This window comes from Dryobates pubescens, chromosome 6 (genome assembly GCF_014839835.1).
Source record: "Dryobates pubescens isolate bDryPub1 chromosome 6, bDryPub1.pri, whole genome shotgun sequence".
Classification (NCBI taxonomy): Eukaryota; Metazoa; Chordata; class Aves; order Piciformes; family Picidae; genus Dryobates; species Dryobates pubescens.
Window position 1 is genome coordinate 16,179,819 of NC_071617.1, and position 16,150 is coordinate 16,195,968.

At 38.1% G+C, this 16,150-nt stretch overlaps 1 protein-coding gene across 1 annotated transcript in view; it reads left to right on the forward strand.

Moving 5' to 3' along the window:
• The window catches only part of ADGRG6 (adhesion G protein-coupled receptor G6), a 114,810-nt gene extending 99,949 nt beyond the window's left edge, over positions 1–14,861 (forward strand). The window contains exons 20-25 of the mRNA XM_054162664.1: positions 839–1,107; positions 2,630–2,744; positions 3,605–3,888; positions 9,041–9,142; positions 10,286–10,438; positions 13,528–14,861. Coding sequence (XP_054018639.1) covers positions 839–1,107; positions 2,630–2,744; positions 3,605–3,888; positions 9,041–9,142; positions 10,286–10,438; positions 13,528–13,706 — 1,102 coding nt within the window. The 3' untranslated portion in view covers positions 13,707–14,861. The remainder of the gene's footprint in view (positions 1–838; positions 1,108–2,629; positions 2,745–3,604; positions 3,889–9,040; positions 9,143–10,285; positions 10,439–13,527) is intronic.
• The last annotated feature ends 1,289 nt before the right edge of the window (positions 14,862–16,150 follow it).

Below are 16,150 nucleotides of genomic sequence, written 5' to 3' on the forward strand. Positions count from 1 at the left end.
ATCGGAAGGCAGTAGGAAGAGAAATAAAATGAAGTTGTGAATTGCTGCAACAATTTCAACAGCAGTCCTACTGAAATGTGAAAGTGACTCCTGGGAACGCAGAAGTTTTGAAGTGATACAGCTCTGTGAACAGTGAAAAGAGAAAATGAAGTCATAGCAAACAAAGGAACCATTCTGTCTGTAACAGGACATCACAGTGTAGCTGCTAAAGAAGCATAGTTTGCTAGGGGGTGGGGGAAAAGGGATCTTCAAGTTCTAAATATCTCCAATGATTGCACTCTTACAACCTATGGTATAGTGCTCTGGTCCAAGGTAGCAGAATGGGTTGTATTGCCCCTCAGTTTATACATTTCAATATGCATCAGTTAAAAAAGAAAATTTATTTGATCTTCAGTCTTCCTAAAACAAAAAGCAAGGGAAGCTAACAGAAAAACCTACTGAACAGAAAACAGCAAGCACTGGACAGTATATTCCAAAAGTTAAGCAAAGATTTACATATAAAATTAACAGAGGTCAGCTGTATTTTGAAAGTTTTCATTTTCTTCAGTTCTTTTTTTTAAAGTACAAAATACATTGCATTATATTTCATTCTAAATGTTTTTATCAATAAATCCATTGCTAAAATATTGTGGCAGCTAATTAGCTCATTAAGGACCCAAAGAAGTAACTTTCCCCCACCACATACAGCAGATAATCACAGTATGCTTTATTGCCAGAAAAACTCACAGGTAGGAGGAGATCCCTGTGCTTTTATTTGCAAACTGATAAACGCAACTGCTCTAAGTGGCCTGGGTGATTGAAGCCAATTAGTCATATGCATTTTCATTTCTCTAATTAGGAAGCTGCGAAGAGATTATCCGTCCAAAATCCTGATGAATCTGAGCACAGCCTTGTTCTTCCTTAACTTGATCTTCTTGCTTGATGGTTGGATTGCATCATTTAACATAGATGGCCTCTGCATAGCTGTAGCTGCACTTTTGCACTATTTTCTTCTGGCCACCTTTACATGGATGGGACTGGAAGCTGTTCATATGTACATTGCTCTTGTGAAAGTGTTCAACACGTACATCCGGCGATACATACTGAAGTTTTGCATCATTGGCTGGGGTGAGTTCCATAGATGCAATATTTACATAGCATGGGTTTTGAAATGATAAGATATAAAAATAATCACAAATGCAGAGCAGAATCTAAATCAGCATGGCAGTTCCTTTCCCCACCCCCTGGCAGTGCTGACACGCAGCCAGCCCTCTCTGTCACCAAGCTCTCCCCAGTATAGATCTTTGCAAATACACTGCAACTGGCACTCAGCAGCCAGAGCAGCTCACAGTGCAAGGAGTTGCAGAGAGACCAGATAAACTGGTCTTAACTTTCCAGAGAGTCCAGAATGGGAGGGGGAAAATGTTAGTGTCATATCAGAGATGGAGAGCCATGGCACACAGTAAGTTCAGAAACTCTTGCAGGTACTGCAGAAACTTTTAATCTGGCTTTAAGTTTCTTGCTGATAAATATAAAGCCTATGGCAGGACTCAGAAACAACCAAAATTTCCTGAGCTTCAGCACATTGCTTGAATAAACCACTCAAAGATCCTGCCTGCCCTAAGCAGTGTACACAGCAGGACTGAAATGGAAAATGTAATACTGAAAAATAACTGCAAGGCTCAGGCAGCAAGGCTTTTTTTCTATATCAGGAATCTGTGCCTTCTGTCTGAATGCACATATTGTGTTTGAAATAATACAACACAATACAAAACCATTAACCTCATGGCTAGAGCACTGACCTCAGTCCAGTTGATAATTGATGTCTTTCCATTGGCAACTAGCATCCTTTTTGGCAACCTCAGCAGAGGACAAGGAATGAGCGGTCAGAAAAGCAAATTAACCTCTTCCCCTTTGAATCTGTTTTATCATAGCAAGGATAAGACATGTAAATAAGGCACGTCAGGAAACATACATTTTTTGTGTGTGAGCTGTACAGAGTTCTGCACAGACTTCTCTCCCACATAGCTGGCTATGGTCCCACAATATTTCCTTTATTTTCTTTAAAAATACACAGTTTACGTCCTTTTTTGGGGGAACATATCTAAGTAAAATGATAGGCAATGATGTAGAAAAAGACATTTTCTGTTGAGAGAAGCAGTAGAGAAATTATAGATTCAAGTTCATATTTCCCAGTTCCCCAGCCTAATCAAGTATGTTAGCATCTCTGAAAAAAATTTTCTCAGAACTAATCCCAATACCATCCTCCATTAGATCTGATTTTTGTAGTAGTTTGTTAATCTTCTCACTATGTTCTGAGAACCTAAGTGCAATTGCATATTTAGCTTTAGGTAAATAAAGATTATTTTAATTTAGTTTCTCTATCACATGCTAAAATAATATTTTCTACCTTACAGAACATTAGGAGGCTTATTCAGTAATATACATTAAGTACTTTGAAAGTTTTATACATTTGTACTTTTTGACAAAGTATTTTCTTCGACTTCTGAGTGCAGTTTTCTGATTTAACTACCTCAATATACTCTGTACCAAAACAATGGGGATGGAGATATCAGTAGTTCAGCTTTGCATGGTGATTTTGAAGGTTTATGAGATGTGAAAGCAAGCTGCAGGTTTTCTTGTGTTACAGGTTTGCCAGCTCTGGTGATAGCAATTGTTTTAGCAAGTGCTAATACAGATGCAAGCCATATTTATGGCAAAGATTCATATGGCAGAGATTCTAACGGGCAAGGAGGAGATGACTTGTGAGTATTTCTTTAAATCTCTTGTAATTTGGCATTCACAATCTGAAAAACAAATAGCATTGATCAGATTGCTTTGGAAAAGTCAGAGGTGTGTTGAACAAGCAAGGTGGGCAAGTGTGAAGAAGGCTACAGGAAAAATTGGGGGGAAATATGCATTACCCAGTGCCAGGTACAACCACTCCTCTATCAACAGCAAAGAAAATAATAGCATTAAAACAGCCTCCTTTGTAAATATATGAGACTTTGTCAATAGCTTTCTATGTTTTTTGCTGGATGTCCATATAATAATCTACAAATGTCAACATTTTTATATGACTGTTACCTCATTTCCTGTTCCTTCTTTGGGAAAACTTCATCATGATAAATAAAAGTGTCATTCTGTGTCTTTATAGTATCGTGCTAAGCAGTTTGCTGCTATATGGATAAACTAGGTCTCTTACATGACAGACTATCAAATGGCTCTCTTAAAGGGCTACCCATCCTCCCTCTTCCCCAGAGATTTTTGATCACGTGATAGAAAGTTGAGGTCTAAGTTTGCCCATTCTGTAACTAAGGCTTCACACACATAGAACTGATGAAGCTACTCATACAGAATCTAAAGTTTCCATGATTGCAGCTCCCACAGCTTCTATCAGAGGTCAGGTTTCCTTTTAATGAGTTTTAACTAAAATCAGTTACAGACCTCAGATTAAGATGCCACTGGGCTTCATCCTCTTAACAGACAGTGGATAAAAGTTTTGTTTTAGAGTATAGCACTGCATCGGTCGTATCAGATATAGACTGATTTTCCTTGTAGTTGTACAGATAATTGGAAGATAGTTTGCATTCTCTAAAAGTGACATTTTCGTGTATTTTCACAGCTGCTGGATCAAGAATAAAGTTGTCTTTTACGTGACTTATGCCGGATACTTTGGAGTGATATTTCTGATCAATGTTGCCATGTTTATTGTGGTGATGGTGCAAATATGTGGGAGGAATGGGAAAAGAACTAATCGGAGCCTGAAGGAAGAGATTCTGAGGAACCTCCGTAGCATGGTCAGCCTGACCTTCCTCCTGGGCATGACTTGGGGCTTTGCCTTTTTTGCCTGGGGTCCCTTAACTATTCCTTTCATGTATCTCTTCTCAATTTTCAATTCACTGCAAGGTAAGATGAATTTCTGTTCTGTGAACAATTAATATTTCAGATGTTGCTGTTCTAGAAACTATTATGTCCAGCAATTGGTTTGGTAGCTCAGAGCCAAGCTCTTTAGGTTTTCCCTTGAAGCTAAACCATCATTAGTTTCCATTTATGTGGAATAATGCTACCAACTACATATGGGCTGAATATCTGAGTTAAATGAATTGTTTCATGATCTTTTCCATAAAATACACTGTATTATAATAGTGCTATTCCTACCTAATGGTTTGCAATAATCTCTGTTGAGACAGATGTTGCACGACCTTCAAGATTTCCTTTCACTGATTATAACAAATATAGGAAGCTACTTCCCTTAATTTATTCCTTTAGGAAATCTGTAAAGCTCATAACTATTTTATTACAGATTCACAGATTGCATTAGGTTGGAAGGGACCCTCACAGGTCATCTTGTGTAACCCCCTCCCTGCAGTGAGCAGGGACACCTCCAATTAGGTCAGGCTGCCCAGGGCCATGTCAAGTCTGATCATGAATGTCTCCAGGGATGGGGCCACAACCACATCCCTGCACAACCTGTTCCAGTATTTTTCCTCTCATTATAAAGAACTTCTTCCTTATGTCCAACCTAAATCTACTCTACTCCAGTTTATAACCATTGTCCCTTGTCCAATCACTACAAGCCCTTCTGAACAGTCCTTCCCCAGTCTTCCTGCAGGTTCCCTTCAGGTTCTGGAAGGCTGCTATAAGGTTGCCCTGGAGCCTTCTCTTCTCCAGGCTGAATAGCCACAATTCTCTTCACAGGAGAGGTGCTCCAGCCCTCTGATCATCTTTTGTGATCCTCCTCTGGAGCTGCTCCAGCAGGTCCATATCTCTCCAGTGCGGGGGGGACCCAAGAGCTGGACACTGTACTCCAGGTGGGGTCTCACCAGAACAGAGTGGCAGAATTACCTCTCTGGATCTGCTGACCATGATGCTCTGGATGCAGCCCAGGATGTGATGGGCCTTCTGGGCAGAAGTGCACTTTGTAAGGCATGAGAAGCTATTAAAACAAAATTCAGCCCTATTTCAGTGTGGAGAGATGGTACAGAAGTGTGAGATGCTCTTTGGTTCTTTAAGGAAAATCAAGCCACTGTTACAGTCATCTTATTTTTGTTTCCTTTACTGAAATTTTGAATATTTGACTTTTCCAACATAGCTTGTCCTTCTGAAAAATGTAAGAGCATGGCTACAAATTACAGAGTTACATAGTTGACATTTAAAATAGCTTCATCTCAGAGCTAAGATTTGCGTATGCACCAAATGGCGTAAGAATGTTCACCTCCACTTACTCTACCCACTAATAAAGAAAAACAAATAAAAAAACAGAAAAGAAAAAAATCAGAAGGCCATTGGAAGAGCATGTGTTATACCACACACATACTAGTATAAAAAATAAGTCTGCCAAAAAAAAAATCATAAAAAAGCAAACCCAAGAATGTCATTGGAGGAACATGTGTTTTGCCACACAAATTTTGAGATAAAAAATAAATTTTCCCAGGGTCAGCAAAATGCCTCACTTGTATGGAAAAAGTACTTAACATTACACTGTTTAGATTTTATCTGTTGCAGTTTAGATGTATTTACTGCACTAAAAGATTTATTGAGCTTTCGTGGAAAGAGAATAGTGTTGTGGAGTTTGGTTTGGTTCAGTTTCAACCTAAAATGTAGGCAATATGGCAAAAATTGTTCAGATGTGGTGTTCTTACTGAAGACTTCTTTTCCAAAGGACAGATTCTGATACTCCCCTAGCAGCATAATGAACTATTTGCTCCAATGTGCCTGTGTTAGAAATTTAGATGGGCCTAGGGAGATTAAAACTATGGGAAGAACATGAAAAAAACATTAAAAACTCTGAAAAACATGCCAAGGATCTAAACAAGCTCTCTGTAACCAGAATTTCCAGTGCAGTCAATTAAGCTTGTATGTGCATAGTGCATACAAGGTTGACCACCACTGCTGAGGTCTCTATGGGACAACAGCACTGTTCAGTGGAAAATGAGTATTTGGAAGGCAGTTAAGTCAGAAGATGAAACTGAAAAACCTGAGGAGTAAATGCAAAAGGAAGAGTGATGAGATTTTTCAGATTGTGGTAGCAATGATGACACAGCATATGCTCAGGCATGTCATGTAGGGCACAGGATGATAGTAACTCCATATCTGAAAAGGCTTGATGCTGCATCAAAAAGAGCTAGGCAAAACTAAAGAGAGAAGGAAGATGTTTAAAGTCACATAAAACTGATGGAGTGCACATGTAGCTCTAAGGGGATGGAATAAAGCAAAGGAAAAATTAAGATTTGTATCATGAGGTTCAACAAGGTTAAGTATAAGGTCCTGCACCTGGGTCGGGAGAGTCCTTGTTATCAACACAGAGTGGGCAATTATGTGACACAGAACAGCCCAGGGAAAACGATTTGGGGCTACTGGTGAATGAAAAGCTGCACATCAGCCAACAATGTGCACTTGCAGCCCAGAAGGCAAATCACATCCTGGGCTGCATCAAAAGAATCATAGCCAGCATATCCAGAGAGGTGATCATGCAACTCTTCTCTGGTGAGACCTCACATGGAGTACTGTGTACAGCTACGGAGCCCTCAACAGAAGAAGGATGTGGACCTGTTCCAGGGGAGGGACACAAGAATGATCAGAGGGCTGGAAGACAGGCTGAGAAGAGAAGGCTCTGGGGAGACCCAGTAGCAGCTTTCTAGTACCTGAAGGAGGCCTGCAAGAAAGCTGAGGAGGGCCTATAAAGGCATGCAGCATTAGGACAACAGGCAATGGTTTTAAATTAGAGCAGAGTAGATTTAGACTGGTCATTAGGAAGAAGTTCTTCACTGTGAGGGTGGGTGAACACTGGAACAGGTTGCCCAGGGTAGAGGCCCCATCCCTAGGGTCATTCGAGGTCAGGCTTGATGAGGCGCTGAGCAACTTGGTCTAGTTGGGGACATTCCTGTAACCTGCAGGGTGGTTTGTCTAGATGACCTTTAAAGGTCCCTTCCAACCCAGTACATTCTATTATTCTATTATCAGACAGCAAAAAGTAATTCAGTATGGTAAGTCTTTCTTTATTGTTAACATGAACTTAATTATTGAGGCCTCAGTAAATATCTTTATTCTCTCAAGTTTTTTAAAACTGCAGAGTATTTTAACCTATATCAGCAGCCTCCATCAACAGTTTTCTGTTCACTGGCAGTGAAAAAGTAACTTGCAGCAACTACTGGTGTTACTGTACTTTGCTATTTCATCTACATAGGAAATTATTTTTCTTTTTGACAGAGCAAAAAAATCTGGGAACATGTCTTTTTTGGCTGCTTATTTTATATATGTGCCTGAACAAGCCAAACACTTTTAAGTCAGAGCCAAGGTAGAGTCAAGCCTAGGGTCTGATTTGGCTCTGGGAAACAAAACCAAATTACTAAAGCACATTGTAAATTTAATGAATAATGAAATAGAGAAAAAAATTTGGAGATCAAGCCCAGACAGGGCAAAGACAAAGCACTTACTGCAGCACATTGATTTTCTATTACTATAGACACATAGTTTTTTAACTATTCAATATGTTCCAAACATTCACCACAATTTAATTAAGCATCTGTTTAGTAAGTTTGTACCTGTGCAGAAGCCTTAAGAGGTACTTGGGGCCACAAACAATTGCTTGTTTGGGAGCCTATAAGAGGTGCTAGTGGTAGCACTGGAATTACTTTGTACTTAAAACAAATCACACAGAGAAATATTTTACTAAATGTAGACAACAGTAGACATAAAGCAACAGAACTTTCATATAGGGTGCTTTAAAGTCTGTTTGCCTTTCTTTAATTGTGCTCTTGCCTCTTTTTGCCCATCAGCTATTGAAAAGTTCTGCAAAACTGTTTCATGACACAGCCTTTACCTAAATTTCTCAGTGGTCTTTACCCAAAGATCTCAGTGATCTCTGCCTGGCCTGATGGCTGTAAGCAAATAGAAGCCCAGTTCAATGTCATTCATATATGCACTCATACATTCTCAGCAGTTTGGAGAAGAGAGGGTAGTTTTATACTCCAAAGTATTTTTTCCAGGCTATACTCTGACACTGTGTTCTTCCAGCTGAAACATAGTGGGCATTAGTATACAGAAGTATTGAAGATGATCATAAAGGAACAGTTTTAAGCATGTTTGCCCACACTATATAGCATTTATTCATGCTGAAGATGTAATCATGAGGGATTTGGCAATAACATTTTGCCATCAGGTGTTTGACTTCAGGTTGGCTCTCTCCCAGAGAATAAGAGTAAAACAAGAACAGGCCAACCTGAGAATGTTGAGAGATTCCACAACCACTGCCTGCTTGAGAGAGCCAGGAGCATATAAGATTTCCAACTTCTATATTTAGCTCCAAACTATCTCTGCAGAATTATGAAATTGTACCATACACCCAGTTAAGTCCTTCTTTACCAGGTGGTAGATGCTAATTTTCTGTCTTGAAAGATTATACAATTGCATGAGAAATATGAACTCTACAAAAAACATTCTTAAACACATTTACTGTGATTACATGCACAAAGTCATTTTTTTCAGAATTAACTGGACACTAGTTAGCATTTATGAACATATTATTAGCATTTTCATAATCATTTCAAGTACATACATGTGATGCATATAAATCCAAGTGTGCTTTGTTTTCATAACACTCTTTAGTGCCAATTGCAATAATTCCAGTTTTAAAAGAATACAGCCCATAGTTCTGAAAATACTGGAATAGGAGGATAAAAGTATCATCTTGATAATATAAAAGTATCTGGATTTACTTTGCAGTCTGACTCTTGCAGTCCTTTTGGATGTAAAATACTAATTTGTTTCAAGGACAAAACCTTTTAGTTATTTCCATCTAAGACAGAAATAATAATTTCAGAAAACACACTGAGCTGGATCTAAACCAACAGTATCAATAAAAGCAGCCCTGTGCTCGCTCTCTTCTGATATCCCAGACACTTCTACAGCAGCTATGGGAAAGCTTTAATTAATTTCAATACCTTGCTGAAGCATAGGTAACAATAAGAAAACTTTAAGGTTGTTTTCCTTTGCTTGTATTTTATAGCAGATTTTAGCTTATCTGTCCATTTACTGTTTATGTATTTTTTTGTTGCAGGTTTGTTTATATTTGTATTCCATTGTGCTATGAAAGAAAACGTTCAGAAACAGTGGAGGAGACATCTCTGTTGTGGCAGATTCCGACTGGCAGATAATTCAGGTAAAAGCAATTCACAGCTTCCCTCCTTAGATGCTGCAATAGTCCATAAAAGTCCAGGTGAACAGCTTGCTGTGTTATTTTTAATATGCTGCAACATTAGAGATGTGGAAAAATGGATTAATTATAGGCTGTCACTTCATTGATAACAATTGCCAAGGGACTTTTCAGATATCTCTTCATAAAAATTCTGAAGTATTTTCTTTCATTTTTCCAATGAACACAGCTGGTAAATTTTGTACTGCCCTTTGGACCCTTAAAAAACAGGAAAGATAGAAAGAAAGAAAGAAAGATTCAAACTCTATCATTCAAAAACTAATTTTAATCCTTTTCTCCTATATTACAGTATGTTTACTGAATTGCATACAATTGGTTTGTACTTCTCTTCCATTTTGTGAATTTTATTGAAGTACAGTGCATAATAGCAACAAAAGTGTGAAACTGTCTGTACTGACCTGCAAATATATGATACTAAAGGAATTTGACATATTTATTTGGCTGATATTGGGACACTTGTGTCAGTCTTCCTCAATACAATTTTTGGTATTAGTTTGGTATGTTAGTTATTAGTTGTTCCGCAATTAAAACCTGTTGCATTAGTGATTAGAACAAAACTCTTCAGTTGTGAACTACTGAATAACCATTCTAATTCATTGTTATTAATAGTGCACCAATTTGCTAAGCCCTGTAACAAGTGCAAATCCACCAGCATGCAGTATCTGCCTCAGCATATCAAGCCCTCAAATGATAAAACCTCTCTAAATGCTCCTATCCAAATCCTTTCCTATACATCACTTGGGATGTCTCTCTTGAAGTGATAAAACTTTGGCATTCTTACACAGCTAAAGATTTTCACTGCTCTCCTGCATCCTGGCAAACCAGATCTTAAGAGTTCTGCCATCCATCCAAATGACTATTTAGACTGTTAGAGCCCCGATTTTAACTACCATTGTAAGCAGCAAAGTAAGTTAAGCTGGAATTCCTGTATTTCCTAAGAATCAAGGAGGCTACCTGACAGGAAGAGCAATGGGCTGTTTGTTACAAGGTAGATTAAGAAAGAGATCTGATACTTGAAATGTTCATAATTTAATAAATTAGGTATTTAGTTCCTATGGTAATTATGTCAAAATTTGTAATCCTTTTTAGACTGGAGCAAAACAGCAACCAATATTATAAAGAAGAGTTCCGATAATCTTGGGAAATCCTTGTCCTCTAGTTCTATCGGCTCCAATTCAACCTACTTAACATCCAAATCAAAGTCTACAACAAACACATATTGCAAACGAAACAGCCACACAGGTGAGTTCTTGCACTGCAACGCGGTTCATCTGAAAAGATGTGTTTCCATGTTAAAGCTGGACTGGGAATTTCCATGTTAAAGCTAGAGTGAGAAAATGTCACCAATGAATGTACTTTTGGTATTTTTAAAATACAGTGTTTAATAAGGACTCTTAACCTAATATATATTGTATCAAATACATAGTTCCAATCTCAGTGTGTTCCCACACTTAGAAGGTGTGATGAAAGCAAATTTTGCCTTTTGTATAGCAGTTTCACCTTTCTTGGATAAAAGAAGGTAAGTCGTCTTATCCCACGGTAAACACAGAGTATCCAAAACAAAGAGAAATTACATTCAGAGTTGGTGGTATAATCATAATTTGTAATGTGGTGGTTTATTGAACATTAAGGGAATACCACATATTTTCTCTGTATTTTTAAAATTTTAATACATTTTGCTTTGACCTCTAAAAATACACATTTCAATGTGGTACTCCAAAGGAATTGTTGCTAACGTTAGCTTTTAAACTACTGACATTGCTTCTCGTGTTAAAACAATACAAAATAACATCAAGATTCTGATTTTTAATACAGCCAAACTTCTCAGTTTGATGTCTTAGTAAATTGGAGGCAAATAATGGCATAGCTACATGACTTGGCAGCTCTTGTTAATGTGGTTATAATTTGCTCCCTGGAATTGACACAAGCATTCATGTGTTTGTGGTATAGATAATGTCTTCTAAGGCCCTTTCCTCATCAGTGGTGGAGCGTTACAGGTAAAGTGAGAACTGCTTTTGTTGATGCATGGTTTAAACAGGGTGGAGGGATGCTGCTTGCATGGTGTCCTCACTGACACAAAGGACTTTGCTAATCAATTCAAAACGCTGCTTGTTTCTCACTATTATTATCTTGCGCCATTGATGCTGAATCAGAGGATAAGCTTGCTTCAAACTCACGGTGTCTGCGATCTGCATGGGGCATGAAGCAATTGGAAGATATTATTTTAGAAATCAGACCATGTCCTGAGATGAGTGCCTCTGTACAGTAGTCTGGGGAAAAAGAGATTAAGTTGAAACACCCATACACAGATCATACATTAAAAAGCGAAACCAATCTGACTGAGTCCTAGAAATCCTTTTAGTCTTTTTTAAAGTTATTACAGGAATTTTAAGATACTGTATTTCTATTTGATCTGTGGCCATTTTTAGATTAGTCTTCTAGCCATTGTTTGCCATATCCAATCTCTCCCAAAACACCTCTGAATGACAAACTGTATGTGCCCAAAAGCCAGGCTGTGAACTGGTGGCTGACTGATGGACGCACCAAGTTGGACCCAAGTATGGGCTGGACCCTGCTGGGTTGATGAAAGAAATGACATTGGCATTTCAACATTTTGTGGCACTGCTCTCTATGAGGCTAAAACAAACTTGCTGTAGATAGTACTTAAATATCATATATAACACATCTATGAATTAGAAGTTAGGATTATTTCTGCAGATGATTTGGTAGTACAACTCCCATTTACTTCAGTGATACAGGATTTTAACCCTGTACTTAGGTGAAGCCTGAGCTAAAAAAACATAGGTCTCCACTGGTTCCAAAGGCCTTTTGTAATTCCTGTGCATGCCAATTTCATGAGGAAATATCTGGTACTTAACAACGTTATGATGCCTTGTGAGTAGATATTTACAAGGAATTTTAAAAGTTTTCCCTAAAATCTGAGAATTAACTTTTCATATTTGTCATAAGATACGCAATATGTGGAAAAGCTTTAAAATGCGGTACCATTGGCTAATAAATGCATACATTTGGAAGGTACACGATACTCAGAAGTTTGCTGTTGGACATGGAGTTATTTGCTGCAATTCATGGACATTCTTGCGTGCTTTGAAAAACTCATTCTGATGTCTGTGAACATGCCTGTTTCTTTTTTCATGAATGAAACTTTTGATTTCTCACTCCACAACCCATTCCTCCTTTGCAACACTTCATACTCTTTTATGGCTTGATGTGATGACTTCTGCAGGGGTGGGTTACTTTACTGGTTTTGTTACTTTTTTTTTTTATATATGAAAAAAAAAGGCTAAATTCTTTACCAGGGAATTTTTGAAGGTGGTTTCAGCAAAGTCTTGTAAACAGCCATCAAAAGTGTCACTTTGTAGAAAACATTGCTTCACAGGATCTTACTGTCAGCTTATGGTGGTCCAAACCTTGCCTGTGTTAAGAGTTAATTGTGGCTTTATTTACTACAGTGGAAGAGATGAGAAAGGTCATTGTCAAGTGAGATACAGGAGCTTTCCTTCTCCGTGCTCAGTACATGAGCTCTACCTACTGACTGCTCTTGGAACAGCAATAAATAGCATTAGCCACTGTAGCAGATTTTCTCAGCCCAGTTGAGGATTGCCTTGATGGGTTTTCTTTTCAGTTCCACCCTTTGGTTATAGCACATGAACTCTGAAGAGATGCCAGTTCTCTGCATCTTTTCCTCCACACAGTTGTTCGGTCCATACCCTGCACACTCTGGAAAAACCAAAGAGATGCTAGGCGAGCACAAAGTTTAGTTGCAAATCCAGTTACCTGCTTTAAGATGCAAGTTGTCCTCTGCTGCATTCTGTGCTGTACATTATTTCTGTGCATAGCTTTAAAACCACCACTGTCTATTAAATTATTAAATTAATATTGTTATGTTAAGTTAGTTAGTCAGCTTAACTGTCATTTCCCACTGCTTTATTATGTGGAGATGCTATTTACTGGGTGTTACGGTGGTCACCCCTATTCCAGTCCAGTTGAAATGGTTTTAGTTTGTAAGATTCAAAGCATCAACAGTAAATTAATATATTAAAAGATTGTAGGAGTCAGTTACACTTTAGGCAAAATAATAGCAGGATAATTGCAAGAGAGACCTGAGAGATCTTCCACAAAACCGGGTGCCTCGAAAGAATTTAGATGAAACAATGCCAAGCCAAAAAGTAGTTTGCTGGCTACTAGGTCAGTAATTTAATTCAGCAGTAGAGGCAAATCACGGCATATCTGTGTGGGAGTGAAACACCTCTTGAGCTGTGAGTTTCCTTAAGAAGCCCTAACTTCTTGTTGCTTTTTCCTCTTCCTAGAGAATGTTTTTCTTGACAAGCCATCTTCAAATTTTGCTCAAGAGGATGGAGAACAGACATCAATCATCCCTGTCCACAATGTTACTGACAAGGTTAAGAGATACTGCAATCCTCACTCTGACAACTTCTATGAAAATATCATCATGTCTGACACGTTTAGTCTCAGCACAAAGTTCTAACTGTGCTTCTGAATTTTTTAAAGCAAAGTCTGCCTGGAGTTGGGAATACTGAATGTCATAGAATGTGTTTACTTATTTTTCCTAGTTTTTAATGTTCATCTGTTAACAGCTTCCACTCAAGGACCAATTTCTCTACCTTTGTAACATTGTGGGAAAAGACAATTTTCCACTGTGGTATTGAGCTGTTTTTAAATGCATGCCTGCCAACAGCTAATTGCAATCCTGTGTAAATAGACCCAACAGCCTAAATTATATAGTTCAAACAGAAGCAAGTCTTGATTCCTGGAGAAAATAGTAGACACACCACACAGTATAGGCAAGCTCATATTGAACAGTTTACTGATGGTCTTTTTCATTTGAAAAACAGGGATTTTCCCTACAACACTTGTTAGATTCTTGCTTCTTGACTGTCTATTGCTGTCTGTTTGTTTTTTTTTCATAAGTGGATAAAACCCTGATAGCAGCATTAAAAGGGTTATTTTAAACCATATCTCACTAAATAGACCTAATCACACAAATCATGCTTACCAAAACAGTATGTGCTCTAAATTCAGGCTACTTTGTATCCATGTACATAGCAACACACTTAGTACATAGATGTACTGGCTGAGAAGGGCATGCAGGTTGCTAATAACTCTTGCAAATATTAAGCCTGTTGGTGTATATGGAGGCAGGCAGTGGCATGGATCTTTTGCATTTGTGCAGAACAGGTAAATCCAAAGTTTACACAAAGTCATGTTTCAACAGTAATCGACTGGCATGTATGAAATGTGGCATCTCCCATCACAGTCCTAGATTTAATGTTCTTTTTCACTGCACAAAATAAGACATTCAACTAGATACAGATATATAAATATATATCTAGATCTCTCTCCACATATATTTGTATAATCACATAATAAATGTGACAGAGGAAACCACCATGTGTAGCACAGACAATCTAAGTACAATGAACGGTGCTAAAACTTAAGTATTTAAATGCAAGGTGAATGCTTTGTAAACCCATGGGTTCTTTTGTCAGTCTTTGTACTTCAGATATACTGTATGTATGAACACTTCCATCAGATGGCATTGCAACATTACAATAACCTGGAATACAGTTAGCAGTAATAAATAAATAACATCTTTCCAGGCATATAACATTATCAGTATCGCTCTCCTCCTCCCCCCTTCCCCCCCCCACCCCCGTTGGCTGACTTGATTAAGATTGTCAGTGGCACGGAGTTTGTTTAAACAGTGTTCAGGCAACATTAGCAAGTTTCCTACTGCTATACTGTGTACATAATGACACTTGAGTTGTGTATGTGTGCAGAGACCAGACAAAAGCATAACGTGCTTACTTGTTCTAGTCTCTATAAATGTGTGACACGTTAGTGTGTTGCCATGACTGCCAAAAGGCATCTCTCCTCATAAAGCATGTCTCACTCCATGACGGGTGATACAAGCATTGTAACTGCACATGTCTCTGAAGGCATGGGATAACCACCAAAGGTATTTTCAAATACTGTTTCCAGAGGAGAGTGTCTCCTAATGGAAATTTTCATTAAAAAAAAAAACAAAACAAAGGGTCTGTCTTTTTAACCAAAATATCTTTATCCAAATATTTCATTGCATCCAGAAGGTGACCATGAAGTTGTGCTGAGATTTTTTTGCAGTTGCCAGGCAGGTGGATGTTCAGTGATTAGGGATGTGGATTTGTGCCTTTCTTTGCTCTTTGCATGCACTTTTGTGTGCAGAGATCATTTAATGCTGTGACCGCACAAATGGTGTGTATTCCCTGGCTGCAAAAACCTGGTGAGGGGAGGATGACCTGACCATATCCCATCCAGAAACACTGCTGTTGCTACATGGACCTTAGTGAAACCTCAGTCTTGTAACTGCAAATCCTTATATGGTGGTATGAGTGAAAGTCAACTCGAGTCACTACAAACGTGATTATTAACAGGGATGAGTGTTGTCAGATACCTTTAATTTAGGGAGAGATTAAGTACAAGCATTTAATGAACTTATATTTTATCGTCCCACTTGCTTAACTACTGTAGATAATAGTGTTCATATAGAGGCTTACTGTGAGATTCTACCTGATTAAGGTGTTCAGAAGTGAAGAGAAGGAAAAATCATTCTTGAAAAAATGAGGAATCAGTAAAACATAATAAATCAGCATAATATAAAAAGCAAACACAGTATCCTGAGTGAAGCTGAGCTGTAACCTATCAGTTTAATGTACAGCTACCTATATTTTTGCTGAATTAAGATTTTTTTTTTCCTCTTTTTTTTACTACCATGTAGTAATCTTAAACTCCGTGTCAGTTAGATGCTCTTGAATGCTCTCAGTTCTACAGCGAAAATCTTGTACTTTGTAGTTGACATGCTGTAACCTCCCTTGTATATATTTATTTATTTGTGAGGTTAAATATGTCAAATTTATTTAGCTCTATAATGAC